At 48.8% G+C, this 13,754-nt stretch overlaps 2 protein-coding genes across 2 annotated transcripts; both read left to right on the forward strand.

Annotated features, from left to right (window-relative positions):
* Positions 1-674: 674 nt before the first annotated feature.
* Positions 675-6,625, forward strand: LOC102939453 (zona pellucida sperm-binding protein 3-like). The gene is made up of 9 exons (XM_037910845.2): positions 675-1,153; positions 2,577-2,695; positions 2,790-2,893; positions 2,970-3,147; positions 3,225-3,345; positions 3,445-3,536; positions 3,625-3,767; positions 3,935-4,054; positions 6,451-6,625. Exons 1-9 carry the CDS (start codon positions 740-742, stop codon positions 6,582-6,584), a joined length of 1,425 nt encoding a protein of 474 aa, XP_037766773.1. The 5' UTR covers positions 675-739; the 3' UTR covers positions 6,585-6,625.
* Positions 6,626-10,464: 3,839 nt separating this feature from the next.
* LOC102939668 (zona pellucida sperm-binding protein 3-like) lies at positions 10,465-13,705 on the forward strand. Its single transcript, XM_037911132.2, has 9 exons — positions 10,465-10,907; positions 11,561-11,679; positions 11,759-11,862; positions 11,935-12,112; positions 12,190-12,310; positions 12,415-12,506; positions 12,595-12,740; positions 12,885-13,010; positions 13,545-13,705. The coding sequence occupies exons 1-9, from the start codon at positions 10,494-10,496 to the stop codon at positions 13,649-13,651; spliced, it is 1,407 nt and encodes a 468-aa protein (XP_037767060.1). The 5' UTR covers positions 10,465-10,493; the 3' UTR covers positions 13,652-13,705.
* Positions 13,706-13,754: the final 49 nt, after the last annotated feature.

A 13,754-nucleotide genomic window follows, 5' to 3' on the forward strand; every position in this document is an offset into this window, starting at 1 on the left:
TCAAGAAAAGCTCCCCCCCTCGTTGGCTCGTCTAGCACTTGCACCAGGAAATTGTCCCCTACGCTTTCCAAAAACTTCCTGGATTGTCTATGCACCGCTATATTGCTCTCCCAGCAAATATCAGGAAAATTAAAGTCACCCATGAGATTATCTCTTCTGGCCTTGGAATCTATGACTCTCATGATAAGAATGTTCACATTTAAAAACAGGCCCTTTGGCAGAGCTGTATCTGGAGAAGATGCCTTTGGTCAAATGAACTCAACTTTGCATCACAATCTCCACCCCCAGCCATTGACCCAGAAACTGATCTGCCTGTGTATGTGGATTTCAGAGAGGATGCAAACTTCAGCTTTAACAAGTCCATGTTGCAAGTTTAACTCCGGTGCAACTACCACTGCCCCATGATGGAAAGCCCCCTGGAATCCATCATTCCCAAAGCAGACTGTACAACTGGCACTTCCATCATATCAAAATCTTTTAAACTTTAATTGAATAAAACATGGTAGGAATCTCCCAAAATACAGCTGATGAACTGACCAACAGGTGGGACTGATTCCCATTGTTCCTCCCATTTCCCTGCTCCAGGGTGTGAGCAGTGGGTGTGATTGGGCTCCAGCTGCCTGCAGTCTAGGGGAGGGTGTTAATTATCTGGGGCAGTTGTGAGCTGGCTTTAGGTGCAGGGTATAAAGCCCCAGAGCAGCAGTTTCTTTCTATACTGGGTTTGCTGCAGGCAGGAAGGATGGGGTATAGTGGTGGTCTGGGCATTGCTCTTCTGTGCTGGGCACTCAGTAGAGTGACCTGTTACAATCCCTGGGATTTTTCTAGGGGTGACTCAGCCATCTGGAGACCCAACCTCAGGGCTGAGCCCCCTCAGAGACAGCCCCATGTGCCTTCTCTTGCCCAGCCCTATCCCTGGGCTCGGGCTGATTCTTCTGAGCTCAGGGCTGTGTCCCCGCTGCAGCCTGTCATGGTGCAGTGTGAGGAGGCTCAGATGGTGATCACTGTGCACAGGGATCTGTTTGGGGTGGGGAGACTGATCAAAGCTGCTGACCTGAGTCTTGGCCCGGCTGCCTGCCGGTACACATCCCTTAATGCTGCGGAGAACATAGTGACTTTTGAAGCTGGGCTCCATGAATGTGGCAGCACCTTGCAGGTAAGGCAACTTCATACAAGCTAGACCACCTGTGAGTAAGATGAGCTTCATGCACTTTGTCCCATTTGTGCTTTAGTGGGGGGGCTAAATGGGGTGTAAAGCCTTTAACCCAACATTGCCACCAAAGGGTGGGATTAACTTTGGTCCTCCCTTGTGGAGGCTGCATCATAATCCCTAATGTCACCTGTCCCACAAAACAATCCTGAGCTGTGCTTTTAAAGCAGTGCCCAAAGATAGGGTGGGGAGGGGTGCTTGCTAGCACTATGTGAATGTCCCCTGGACACAGGCTGTAAATCTTGCTTAGGCCAGAATAGTCCTGGTCCTGTAAGACACAAGAAAATCCAAGTAAATACACTGATGGGTTGTGACCTCTCCCTCCTTGGAGTCCCATAAGGAATGGGGGTAAGTGAGTGAATGATCCCTCAATATCATATCTGAGTTGGAGAGCAGGAACCTGGCACATGTCACTTGATTAGCTTGAGGTTTCCTTGTCTAACACTTGCCTCACAACAGTGACCTTGTAGAGGGATTGATCTAGTGTGTATCTAAACTCAAAGAAGCTGTTCTTACTTGGCATTGGCTATCTTGGGGGTCAAACAGCAGTGAAGTTACAGCAGCTTGGCTAATTCTTCTAGAGGAGCCTGGGGTTGCATCTGAGCTGCAACCTGGGTTAAAACAAGATGTGCCAGGTCTTCTCTGCTATTTGAACCCCAGTTAGCTCACCTGAGTTAAGAACACAGCTCTTATTTGTAGTTTTAGCCCTAACTTTAGAGAAGTACATGGTGTGGACAAGAGCACATGGGTCCCACTTAACTTTCTGCTGCGCCTTTGATGCCCAGTGCTGCGGGAGGCTGTAGGCCAGTGTATTATCAGCAAGGAAACTGAGCTCTTTGGGTCATATCTTGAGATACTGCCATGCTGATCCGCTTCCCTGCTTGCAATGCTAAGATAGTAGCAACCAGCTGTTGGACTTCCCCCTGTCTCATTTTCACAATGACTCTTGCCATGGGAGAGTCCCTATAACAATAGGCCAGGGCAGCTGGATTAATTCATCCTGCCCAGGGAAGGATGGCCAACAGCATAAAGGAGTGCCCAATGGGAGCTAGATTCTCACTGACTTCCAGAGTGACTTCATCTGCACTGTAGGGGATAAGATGACTACCTGTAGGAAAGTGCTAGAAACAGATGCTGCAATGACTAAAGCTATATAGCACTAGAGCCTACAGTACACACCAGTATTTACCTGGCTGGCCTTCTATGGAAGGAGCTCTAAAACCAGTGTTCCTATTACCTTACGACTATGGTTGTGCACGTGTTGAAAGACTTTCCGTTAATAGGAAACGTTTCTCTAGGTCTTGTTGAACTTAGTAGTTTTCTATGTCACTTGTGTGCTGTTAACCCTTCCATGTCTGGTTCTTCCCAGATGACCCCAGACTCCCTGGTTTATAGCACAAGCCTGAACTATAACCCCACCCCTGCCAGCAACCCAGTGATCCTGAGAACCAATCCAGCTGTGATTCCCATTGAGTGTCACTACCCCAGGTGAGAGTCTGAGATGCTCAGATCCCCTTCCTCCCTCCCCTTCAGTCCCTGGTCTGGGATCTGGCTCAGTGACTGAGGTTTGCTCCTCTCCCAGGAAGGACAATGTGAGCAGTAAAGCCATCAAGCCAACATGGGTTCCCTTCAGCTCCACCCTGTCTGCTGAGGAGAGGCTGGATTTCTCCCTGCACCTGATGAATGGTAGGTGGGAGGTCCCTCCAGGGGAGCTGAGGCCTGCCTGCCTGTCTGTCCTGCTCACTGTGAACTTGCCTTGCAGATGACTGGAGTGCTGAGAGACCCTCCAATGGATTCCAGCTGGGGGAGGTCATGCATATCCAAGCTGATGTCAGCACTGGGAACCATGTGGCTCTGAGGCTCTTTGTGGACAGCTGTGTGGCCACCCTGAGCCCAGACAGGGACTCCTCTCCTCGCTATGCTGTCATTGACTTCAATGGGTAAGAGCTGGGAGCCCTTTCTAGACTAAAACAAGACTGATCAGGGACTCTTACTGACCCTTGGTTCTTGTGTGTAGGTGCCTGGTGGATGGGAGATCAGATGACACCACCTCGGCCTTCATATCCCCCAGGCCCAGGCAGGACACGCTGCAGTTCATGGTGGATGTGTTCAGGTTTGCAGGAGATGCCAGGAACTTGGTGAGCCCCCACATTTCTGCTCCAAGTCGATTTTCCCAGGCTAAGCAGCTGTTAGTGTCCCCTGGGATGGTCCTAACCCTCTTCCCGCTTCCCTTCCAGATCTACATCACCTGTCATCTGAAAGTCACTGCAGCTGAGCAAGCCCCAGATCCCTTGAACAAGGCTTGTTCCTTCAACAAAGCAGGCAATATGTGAGTAGCCTAGAACCCCAACAGGGGAGTGACAGGCAGCCTAGAACAGAACTCTTCACTGTAGATGACTGTTCCTGTTCTGTTCCAGCTGGTCTCCAGTGGAAGGCACCCAAGACATCTGCAGGTGCTGCGAGACTGGGAACTGTGGGCTGGCTGGACAGTCCAGGAGAGTGAACCCTCTGGACAGATGGTCAGGGAGGCGCTTCCAGAGAGATGTGGACTCCAGGCATGGTAGGATCTATATAATCAGAGTTAATAGGTGGCTGTGTGGTGTTTAGGTCTCTCTCAATAAAAAAGGGGGTTCTGCTAGACAACCCGTGGCGCTTCAGCTTGGCTTTATCACAATGTGGATAACAAAAGAAGCAACACTGGTGTAGTAACATCTTACCTCAATACAGGTGACTCCTCACTGAGGGAGGCTGATGTTGTGGTAGGACCCCTATTCATCACTGATGCCTATTGGGGATCCAGGAATCTTGTGGAAGAACGAATGGAAGTAGGGAAGGCAGCATCACCAGGTACCTAATTTGTATAGTAGTAATCCATGCACCTTCAGGGCATTGGCCTTTTATGAAAAGTGAAAACTCCCTCCAACCACCAGGCTCAGCCCTGCAACCCAAGGGAACACTGAGTAAATGGCTTTGCCAGGACAAACCTATGGGCTGTCAGACCAGTGGGGAGGACCCAAAAGAAGCAAACTAGAATCCAGGGAAGTTCTCCATCCTCCACTCCTTACTCCACCCCCAGCTGGGCTGAAGCACTAAAGTGGCTGAGACTAATTTATAATCTGGGTGGCTTGTTTAACAGGAAGTGCCTGACTCCTGCTCCAGGAAGTTATGACAAAACACATACCACATAACCAATAGAGTGACCTTAACAGAGGACTAGATTTAGGAGGGAACATGGAAAATTACAATAGGGTCATAAGATTAACAAGGTGGGAATCTGATCCATGTCTTGGATGTTGATCCACAAATCCAAGGAGTATGGGGAATAAACTGGTGGTAGAAGTACATAAGCTAAACTTATGTCACAGCTTGGTGGGAGAAATCTCATGACTGGAATGTGGCTATAGATGGATATAGCTCCTTCAGGAAGGACAGGATTTAAAAAAAGGAAACCTTGTCTATTCTTGATGTACATGTGTTCTGTCCTCTCCTGGATCTTAGATTAGTTTAATGTCTCTACCTAAAGAATATATCAGGGGGTGGGGGGGGAGGCAGGTCCATTGTAGACTCCAAATCAGGAAGAGGTGGATGAGGCATTTGTAGGACATAATAGAAATATCAAAACAGGAGACCTGGTGGTAATGGGGGACTTTCTTTTCTAAGACATCTGGGTTGTCCAATACAGCAAAAACTAATTCTTCCAACAAGTTCTTAGAATGTAGTGTGGACAACTCTTCTGTTTTGGAGAGTAGAGGCCGTAACTGGGGAGAGCCATCTGAGACTTGATCCTGACCAACAGGGAGGCATTGGTAACAAATCAGAAGGTGGAAGGCAATTAGGGTGGAAGAGATACTGCAATGATCTCTTACAAGCCTAAGGCAAGAGCAGTAGAATCAAGATAATGGACTTCAAAAAAAGCCAACTTTAACAGACAGGTAGGGAAAGGTCCCAAGGGAAGAAAACTTAAGGGGAAAAGAAATTCAGAAGAGCTAGCAATTTCTCAAGGAGATATTACAAGCACACCTGCAAACTATCCCAATTTAAAGGAAAGGTAGAGTAAGGTCAATATGGCTCCATCAAGAGCTCTTTAATGTCCTAAAAATGCTAACGAGTACAAAAGACTAGCACAAGCATGTAGGGACAAAATCAGACTAAGGCACAATGAGTTACACCTACCAAGGGACATAAAAGGCAAAAAGCCATTCTGAAAATACACTAGGAGCAAGAGACTAAGGAAAGGGGCTGCCCTTTCCTTAGTGGGGAGGAGATCTAATAATGGATGACATCAAGAAGGCTGAGGTGTCTGGTACCTATTTTGCTTCCGTCACCATTAAAAAGGTTAACAGTGACCAGATACTCAACACCACTATTAACAAGGTGGAAGGAACACAAGCTAAAGTAGGTAAAGAGCAGGATAGAAAATATTTAGCTGTATTCTAGTTGGCAGGGCCTGATATCTATCCTAAGGAACTAGCTGAAACCATCTCTGAACAGTTAGTGATCACTCGTCCTCCATGCACTCTGAGATGAGGTCCCAGAGGACTAGATAGGCACTATGTTTGCACCAAGCTTTAAAAAGGGGAACCAAAGGCCTGGGAAATCAGACTAGTCAGCCTAACTTTATTACAAACTGATTGTGCCATACCTTTACAGGTAGGCACCTAGAAGACAATAGGGTTATAGGGAGTAGGCAGCATGAATTGATCAAGAACAAATGTCAAACCAATAACTGTCAAAAAAGGAAATTACTGGCCTAGTGGTGCAGGAGGTGGGGGAAGCAGATGTCAGGGGTGTGTGTGTGTATGAACTTTAGTCAGCCTTGGATCAGTCCAATGAGTCTCACAAGCAAACTAAGGAAATGCATGTAGATGTTACTCAGTAATTATCAGTGGTCTGCTGTGACTCAGAGGGTGTATTTAAGCAGACAGTCCCTGGGTCTGGTACTAGTCAATATTTTTGTTAACATCTTAGATAAGAGGGGTGAGTGTACTTAAAACGTGGCTGACACCTTGCAACCCCTCTCAGCTTGCACTCTGGAGTACAGGATAAGAATTCAAAACTGACTGGAGAATTCAAGATGAAAGTCCATGAAGTGCTAAGCACTACACTTAAGAAGGGAAAAATCAAATGCCTGGCTACAGAAGAGGGAATAACTGGCTTGCTTATGTAGGATGCAAACTTCCAGCTTTAGTGAAATTGCTGGATAAGTGCCTGGTTCCCATTCTAACCACAGATCTTTCCTACAGGTGCAGAAGAGACTCCTGGGCTGGTGCTTGGGCTGAGCTTGGTGGCTGCTGCTATTGGTTTGGCCTCCATGACTCTGACCATCTGCTTCATATACAAAAACCGCAGCCGTGCAATGGCTGGTGCTGTCATGTGACTTGGACCTTCTGTGTCATGTAAAATAAACCCATAAATGGACTTGAGTCTGGTCAGTGACTTCTTAATGGGTGGGAGTAATGCTTTCTGTGCTGTGGGGGTAACTCAACCAGCTGGTCCTCTCATGAACTGACACTGCAGTGATTAACTATTCACACTGGGGGGGGTGAGTGCAGAGTTAGCCTCTCCTGGCAACAGAGTTGAGCTGTTAATGTGAAATGTTGGCAGTGCTGTCCTGAGCTTCTTGGGATCTAACACCTGCTACCTGTAGTCCTTCTCCAAACAAAAGCAGTCTTCCAGCCATGACTCCCCCTGCAAATGAAGGCAGTCACTGGTGACAACAGCTAGAGGCAGCCAGAGTGCTGAGAACTGATCTAACAGCATGCCTATCCTAGATAGAAAGGTATAAATTCCACCTTGAGGAGAGACACCCACGCTATAAATAGTGTGGCTGTGGAGTGGGAGGGGCTCCCTGCCTCACTATGTACCAGGGTATTACTGTCAGGGCAACTAGCCCCTCACAATACCAACTTTAAAATAAAATTGTTGAGTGGGGTAAGCTTAACAGACAAGTGCAGATAAGCTTCCTCCAGCTGGGATTTACACCTTGTCAAGTCTAGTGTAGCATAGAGCATTATTGCTAATGAGAACAAGCTACCAGTGGACCAAACTCATCCCTGGTATAACTTCAGTGGCCAGGCATTAGTCATAGTCCTGGCCCTGCGGTGGTTCAGTAGGGCTTGGCTTATTTATACAGTGGCCCAGCCAACATCACTTAAACAACCTCCTGCATTATCTTGGTCAGAAAAGTCTGCTGCATGACACCCCTTACAGTGTGGGGAAGGGATGCTGCAGCTGTGCTCTGATGACCTCTGTAGCAGGCATCCTCCATCCAACCTGCCTTGCTCTAGAAAAGTCCTGGTACAGTAAAAAGAAAAGACGTACTAGTGGCACCTTAGAGACTAACCAATTTATTTGAGCATCAAATGGATCCGAAGAAGTGAGCTGTAGCTCACAAAAGCTTATGCTCAAATAAATTAGTTAGTCTCTAAGGTGCCACTAGTACTCATTTTCTTTTTGCAAATACAGACTAACACAGCTGCTACTCTGAAACCTGGTACAGTAAAAACTCCCTTGGAAGGAAAACTGCAAATGCAGGGGACAGAGCAGGCCCGGGGGGGGGAGGGTGCATAGAGAGCAGGAGCACTGAGGGCACCAGTAGTGCTAGGGTGGAGGATGCCAGCAGCTAAGATGCATGTTCCTATCTGACAAGATGTGGAATAGGAAATAATCCCATGTGCCTCCTAAACATCTTCATAGGGCTGTGCTGCTGTGGGGAAAACTATGGCCTTGTCTACAGTGAACACTTTTGCTGAAATGTTCCTCCCACCAATGTAACTCCCCTGCAATGGCAACATCATAAAACCATCGCAGTGAGTGGTGTAGCGCTTCTGTCCATGTAGTTAGGATGATGGAGTGTCTGGGTAGATACTGTTCCATACATTAGCTGTTCTTGTCAATTTCATGGCTCTACTGGAGCCATGTAATTAACAAGAAAGCCAGTTCCCCAGCCTGGCTGCCATTCTGGCTTGGGCTCCCCACTGGGAGCCCTACTGCCCCCAGAGTCCCTGCCAGGAGTACAGCAGCCAGCTAGACTCCAGCTGTGGATCTCTCTGCTAGAAACAAGAAGCCCCAGGTACCTGCCCTCCTGGCTGGGAGCACAGAGGCAAGAACTGTTCATGGTGGATGGGAGGCACAGGGCGCGGGAGGTGCTGATGGGCAGGGCCCGCTGGCGGGCAGGAGGCACTGGGTTGCCAGTGGGTGCTCAGCACCCACCATTTTTTTTTCCCATGGGTGCTCCAGCCCCAGAGCACCCATGGAGTCGGCACCTGTGATGACACAAGATGCAGGGAGGAATTTTATCCCTATTTTACACCTGTGGAAACTGAGGCATAGAGAGGCTGTGACATGGTCATGGTCACCCAAGAATATGGCAGCAGAACTAGAAGTTGAACCCTGAGCTGGTGAGTCCAAAGCCAGTGCTTCAACCACAAGAACACACATCAAGGTCATCAGCAGGGTTCTGCGCACACACTGCCCTCAAAAGAGCAGAGCTGGCTCTAGCCCCTGACCGTCCCTCTGTTCTCCCAACCTTCCCACGCTTGGTGCTGCAGAGATACTGAGTGCTCAGCCGCCTCTAGGACAACTTTAACCTTCCCACCATCAACCCAGCCCTTTGTTCCACTCTAGACAGCTCCCTGCCCCTAACATCCCTCCACTCTGCCTCCTAAGCATGACTGCATTTATCTATCCAAACCTGCAGTTAGGGAGGGGTCATGTAATCATCCCCATCTCACACAGGGGAACTGAGGCACGGTGACAAAGGGCCAGAATTAGTGGCCACCTATCTAAATTCCCATGTAAGTGATTTTGAAAAAAAAAATGCAAAATTTGGTTTTAAAGAGAAATTTAGCTGCGGCCTTCACTAAACTGGCTACAGAGAACTTCTATCAGGTGGAACCATAAAATGCCCAACCGTGATCAGCATCCAATTTAACACAGGCCCTTTAGAACCAGCCCATGGCCCTCTGCCCATTCAGCTAATCCACTGTATAAGTGGACTGTTCAACAGTTGGTTAGACAGCAGCAGATTCAGGCTGCTTGTGTCGGGAATGGAAGTGTTCTCTAGTGGTTAGAACCGTGGCTACAGACAGGACAACCAACCGCATGCTTCGGATGTTCACTTCAAGAGACAGCCTGGCTCAGTGGATGACACTCAGGTCTGCCATATTAATGACCTAGATATAAATGTGACCTTTCCCAAGAGGACCATTGTGCAGCCTCTTGGTGACCTTACCTATAAAACAGGGGAGAATGAGACCTGTCTCCCCTAGTGCATGCGGAGGAAGCTAGTCAAGTATAAATACACATAAATATGAACAGCCATCACTGGAAGCAACAAATCTTGAACTTACAGTCTCCTGGGCCAGTTCTTCCAAGGTATTTAGGCTCCTAACTTCCATTGAGCCTAACTACCTATGAGGAGCTGGGTCATGGTTCCTAGCCCAGTGCCCTGTCTCCTGGTTGAAAGAGGAATCCTGTGTTTATCTGTGCATACAGGCACAGCGTGCATGGCTCACAGAAAACCCCTGGGCCCTTCCCCAGGACCAGAAATAAAACAGAATGATTTTGGATAGGCTAAGTTTTGGGACTTGTTCTTTGGACTGGACATTAGCCTTCAGCAGGGGTAGCCCAACGATCTCCGTTTCACGTGGATCCCTCCCTGATCATTTCTTAGCTGTGCAAAAATATCATGATCAGATTGTTCAAACAGCATACTCAAAATTTAAAAGCAGGCCACTTGGGAGAGCTGTGGCTGGCAAACCCTTTGGTCAAATGAACTCACGTTTGCATCCCAAAATGCACCTCAGCTGCTGAACTAGAATGCCAGTTTGGGAGCTGATCTGACTATCTACGCCAAGTTCAGATAAGAGGCAAAATTCAGAGACCAGGAATTTAAACAGAGAGTGGGTTTCAAACGTAACCATAATGCAGCGATCACTGCTCCATAATAAAAATCCCCTTTGGAATTGAGTATCAGCATTGCGGACTCTGCACAGCTGATGTTTCACATCCACGACAAAATGTGTCAGATTTAATTGAATGAAACCTCACAGGAATCTCCCAGAATACAACTGATGAACTGACCAACAGGTGGAGCTGATTCCCATTGGTCCTCCCATTTCCCTGCTCCAGGGATGGGTAGTGGATGTGATTAGGCCCCAGCTGCTTGCAGTCTAGGGGAGGGTGTTCACTGCCTGGAGCAGCTGTGAACTGGCTTTAGGTGCAGGGTATAAAAGGCCCACAGCAGCAGATTCTCTCCATACTGGGTTTGCTACTGGTAGACAGGATGGGGTACAGAGGTAGCCTGGGCTTTGCTCTTCTGTGCTGGGTGGTCAGTGGGGTGACCTCTTACAATCCCTGGGATTTCTCTAGGAGTGACTCAGCCATCTGGAGACCCACTCCCAGGGCTGAGCCCCCTCAACGACAAGCCCATGTGTCCTCTCTTTCCCAGCCCTCCCCCTGGGCTCGGGTTGATGCTTCCCAGCTCAGGGCTGTGTCCCCGCTGCAGCCTGTCACGGTGCAGTGTGAGGAGGCTCAGATGGTGATCACTGTGCACAGGGATCTGTTTGGGACAGGGCGACTGATCAAAGCTGCTGACCTGAGCCTTGGCCTGGCCACCTGCAGGTACACGTCCCTTAATGCTGCAGAGAACACAGTGACCTTTGCAGCTGGGCTCCATGAATGTGGCAGCACCTTGCAGGTAAGGCAGCTTCATAGAAACCAAGAGCTTCCTATTTGTGTGGATTAAAAAGGGTAACAGTGCTGCACAGGGTCTTGGCTCAGTTACTGAGCCACTAGCTATTTCTTGGAGGGGAGGGTGTCTTTTTTTTTTTTCTTCGGTCTCCTTACAGTTGAGAACTATTTCATGTCTTTATGTTCCAAAAGCAGCTTTAAGAGCATGCATGGGGAGTGAGCCATGGTGGCTCTGTCGGATTTCACCAGTGGACCCTTGTGCTCAGTCCAAGCCAGGGGATTTTACTTCCAGTAAAGCCCAGTTTGGCACACTGAATTCTGTGAGCTCTTCAAACCCTGTAGATGGGAAGGAGGCAGCTGAATGTGTTTCTGTACTCTGGTAGCTCAGTAATTTGAGAAGTGGAGTGAGTATTTTACATGGGGGGGGCAGTTACTGTATGGCACTTGCCTCAGAATAGGCACAGAGGAAACTCGTGAATAGTCATGAGAAAGAGGGCACTACCGTAGCTCCAGTATTTCGATGGCTGCTCTAGCAGAATGAGCGCAGGAACTACTTGTTGGAAGACATGCCCACTTCCTGGGGGCTGGAGAACTGTCTTAAGTTCTCAGCTCTCAGCTGAACTACTTGCCCTTAATCTGTCCAATGTCCCCTCCTTCCAGATGACCCCAGACTCCCTGGTTTACAGCACAAGCCTGAACTATAACCCCACCCCTGCCAGCAACCCAGTGATCCTGAGAACCAATCCAGCTGTGATTCCCATTGAGTGTCACTACCCCAGGTGAGAGTCTGAGATGCTCAGATCCCCTCCCTCCCCTTCTGGAATCTGGCTCAGTGACTGAGGTTTGCTCCTCTCCCAGGAAGGACAATGTGAGCAGTAAAGCCATCAAGCCAACATGGGTTCCCTTCAGCTCCACCCTGTCTGCTGAGGAGAGGCTGGATTTCTCCCTGCACCTGATGAATGGTAGGTGGGAGGTCCCTTCAGGGGAGCCCAGCCCTGCCTGTCTGTCCTGCTCACTGTGAACTTGCCTTGCAGATGACTGGAGTGCTGAGAGACCCTCCAGTGGATTCCAGCTGGGGGAGGTCATGCATATCCAAGCTGATGTCAGCACTGGGAACCATGTGGCTCTGAGGCTCTTTGTGGACAGCTGTGTGGCCACCCTGAGCCCAGACAGGGACTCCTCTCCCCGCTACGCTGTCATTGACTTCAATGGGTAAGAGGTGGGAGCCCTTTCTAGACTAAAACAAGACTGATCAGGGACTCTTACTGACCCTTGGTTCTTGTGTGTAGGTGCCTGGTGGATGGGAGATCAGATGACACCACCTCGGCCTTCATATCCCCCAGGCCTAGGCAGGACACGCTGCAGTTCATGGTGGATGTGTTCAGGTTTGCAGGAGATGCCAGGAACTTGGTGAGCCCCCACATTTCTGCTCCAAGTCGATTTCCCCAGGCTAAGCAGCTGTTAGTGAGTGTCCCCTGGGATGGTCCTAACCCCTCTTCCCGCTTCCCTTCCAGATCTACATCACCTGTCATCTGAAAGTCACTGCAGCTGAGCAAGCCCCAGATCCCTTGAACAAGGCTTGTTCCTTCAACAAAGCAGGCAACATGTGAGTAGCCTAGAACCCCATCAGGGGAGTGACAGGCAGCCTAGAACAGAACTCTTCACTGTAGATGACTCTTCCTGTTCTGTTCCAGCTGGTCTCCAGTGGAAGGCACCCGAGACATCTGCAGGTGCTGTGAGACTGGGAACTGTGCATTCCTTGGAGGACAGTCTGGGAGAGGCAGCCCTCTGGACAGATGGTCAGGGAGGCGCTTCCAGAGAGATGTGGCCTCCAGGCATGGTAGGTTCTGTGCCCACTTCACCTGGGAAGATGTCTGGCTTACTCCAACAGACTGTTCCTGGGGGATCTTCCACCCGAAATGGGATGGATGAGACTAACTTGACATGAATTGGTTCTCTAGTAGTGCTTCTCTCCTCAATACAGGTGAGCCCTTGGTGAGAGAAGCTGAGGCTGATGTTGTGGTAGGACCCCTAATCATCTTGGATGCTGATCAAGGATCAAGGGATCTCTCAGTTGCTCAAATGGAAGCAGAGAAGGCAGCATCAGAGGGTAACTAGTTCTAATGAAGAACAAGTCTCATGGTGCCTCTATTGTCACTACTAATCTACATTAGGTTTGCTGGGAAAAGATGGAAGAAATGAGTTTTACAAAGTCAGCTGTAGGTATCCCTTACCCCAAGGACAGGGGTGTTAGCAATGAGTAAACGAGACTCAAGAAGGCTTCTTGCTGAGATGGTCCAACCAGAGCGAGTCAAACATAGGACTGTCGGCCACTGTAGCCTGGGCTTATCTGCTGGGACACCAGTTGGTTGCAGGTCTCAGGCCACACTATTATCTAGTGGGATTTATAAAGAGGTGCTGATCTCCTGCTCTGGCCACTTCTAGTAGACAAACTCCAATTTGTATGGCTATAACACTTCAAAAAACACAGCCCTACAATACAGCTCAAATAAAAATAAAAAATCCCCCATTTTATTAACTGTGGCCTTCACTCATGTACCCAGCAAGTCCCTGGTAGATTTTTGGAGAGGTTGCTGGAGAAGCAACTAGTTGCAGTTTTAACTATGTGTTCTTCTTCCTGTAGGATTCTCTTCTACAGCTGGTCTGATCTCAGTGGCAGCTGCCATTGCACTGGCCTTTGTTACTCTGGGGATACTTGTATACAGAAGATGCAGCCGTTCCAGTGCCTGAGCAGTCACATGCCTTGTACCTTCTGTCTAATGTAAATAAATCCCAATGACTTGAGTCTGGTCTGTGATGTATTAATGGGCAAGGGAGATGCCTTCCCTTCTGT

Source organism: Chelonia mydas, chromosome 10, assembly GCF_015237465.2.
Source record: "Chelonia mydas isolate rCheMyd1 chromosome 10, rCheMyd1.pri.v2, whole genome shotgun sequence".
NCBI lineage: Eukaryota > Metazoa > Chordata > Testudines > Cheloniidae > Chelonia > Chelonia mydas.

Bases quoted from the DNA above. Each gene is read 5' to 3' on its own strand.
- LOC102939453 (XM_037910845.2), top strand. From the start codon at position 740: ATGGGGTATAGTGGTGGTCTGGGCATTGCTCTTCTGTGCTGGGCACTC. The intron at 2,894-2,969 runs GTAGGTGGGAGG...CTTGCCTTGCAG, and splicing joins CTCCCTGCACCTGATGAATG to ATGACTGGAGTGCTGAGAGA. The intron at 3,148-3,224 runs GTAAGAGCTGGG...TCTTGTGTGTAG, and splicing joins GCTGTCATTGACTTCAATGG to GTGCCTGGTGGATGGGAGAT.
- LOC102939668 (XM_037911132.2), top strand. From the start codon at position 10,494: ATGGGGTACAGAGGTAGCCTGGGCTTTGCTCTTCTGTGCTGGGTGGTC. The intron at 12,113-12,189 runs GTAAGAGGTGGG...TCTTGTGTGTAG, and splicing joins GCTGTCATTGACTTCAATGG to GTGCCTGGTGGATGGGAGAT. The intron at 12,741-12,884 runs GTAGGTTCTGTG...TCCTCAATACAG, and splicing joins AGATGTGGCCTCCAGGCATG to GTGAGCCCTTGGTGAGAGAA.